This window comes from Fulmarus glacialis, unplaced genomic scaffold, assembly GCF_000690835.1.
Source record: "Fulmarus glacialis isolate BGI_N327 unplaced genomic scaffold, ASM69083v1 scaffold5274, whole genome shotgun sequence".
NCBI lineage: Eukaryota > Metazoa > Chordata > Aves > Procellariiformes > Procellariidae > Fulmarus > Fulmarus glacialis.
In genome coordinates, this window is record NW_009209803.1 from 933 (window position 1) to 2,141 (window position 1,209).

At 44.6% G+C, this 1,209-nt stretch overlaps 1 protein-coding gene across 1 annotated transcript in view; it reads right to left on the reverse strand.

Annotated features, from left to right (window-relative positions):
* Positions 1–639, reverse strand: part of LOC104076172 (olfactory receptor 4D1-like) — a 983-nt gene extending 344 nt beyond the window's left edge. The window contains 1 exon segment of the mRNA XM_009576942.1: positions 3–639. Coding sequence (XP_009575237.1) covers positions 3–639 — 637 coding nt within the window.
* Positions 640–1,209: the final 570 nt, after the last annotated feature.

Here is a 1,209-nt window from a genome sequence, read left to right on the forward strand (position 1 = left end):
TACAAAAAGAATAATGAGAATCACTCCACTATTAAACACCATCTGTAGTTCAGCCATGCGGGTGTCAGTGCAGGCCAGTATGATGGCTTGAGGGACATCACAGTAGAAATTGTCCAGTACATTGGGGCCACAGAATGGTAGCTGGAGAAGAAAACCAGTTTGTATAGTAGAGTGAACAAATCCATGGAACCATGAAATTGCCACCAATCCTGTGCACATGTTCCAGTTCATTATAGACAAGTAATGCAGTGGCTTATAGATGGCCACATACCGACCAGCTGTTATTCCCACAAGGCAAAAAGCCATCGCGCCAGCAATTAAATGGAAGAAGAACATCTGGAGGAAGCACTCATTGAATGAGGTCATTGTGTGTTGGGTGAGGAGACCTGACAGCAGTTTGGGAGTATTGACTGAGGAATCACTGACATCAAGGAAAGCCACGTTGGCCAGCAGGAAGTGCATGGGTGTGTGGAGCTGGTGATCAGCAGCTACAGTTGCAATAATGGTCAAGTTCACCAGCCAGGTTATCACATAGATGAGAAAGAAGGTCACATAGAGACAATACTGCAGCTTGAGTCCCTGTGTCAGGCCCAACAGGACAAATTCTGTCACAGTGGTGGTGATGTTCTTTGATTCCATTCTTTATCCCTGCACCAACAACAGCAATACAGATGGTTATAAACACGTATTAGAGTATAGAACCATTAAAACAGAATCATAGAATAATTTAGGTTGGGAGGGACTTCTGAGGTCATCAAGTCTCACAAACTCTGTGGACCTGTTCAAGTATATGGCCAGTCTCATGGAAAAAAAAATAAAGAAACAAACAAAATCCCTTATATTTAGTAAGAATTTAGCATGTCCCAATTACTGTCTGTTGCCTTTCACCCTGTTGCTGTACACCTCCAGGAAGAGTCTCGCTCCATCTCCTCTGTATCCTCATCTCATCAGGTGGTTATAGACAGAGATAAGGTCTCCCTTAACCTTCTCTTCTTATGGATGAACAAATCCAGTTCTCTCAGCCTCTCCTTGCACGTCATGTGCTCCAGCCCAGTGATTAGTTTGGTGGCCCTCCAAGGAACTCACTCCACTATTTCACTGTCTTTCTTGTCCTGGAGAGTCCTGGACTGAAAACAGTACTGCAAATGGGGTTCACAAGCATTGAATAGAGGGGTAGGATCGTTTCTCCGGGCTAGCTGGCTAGACCGT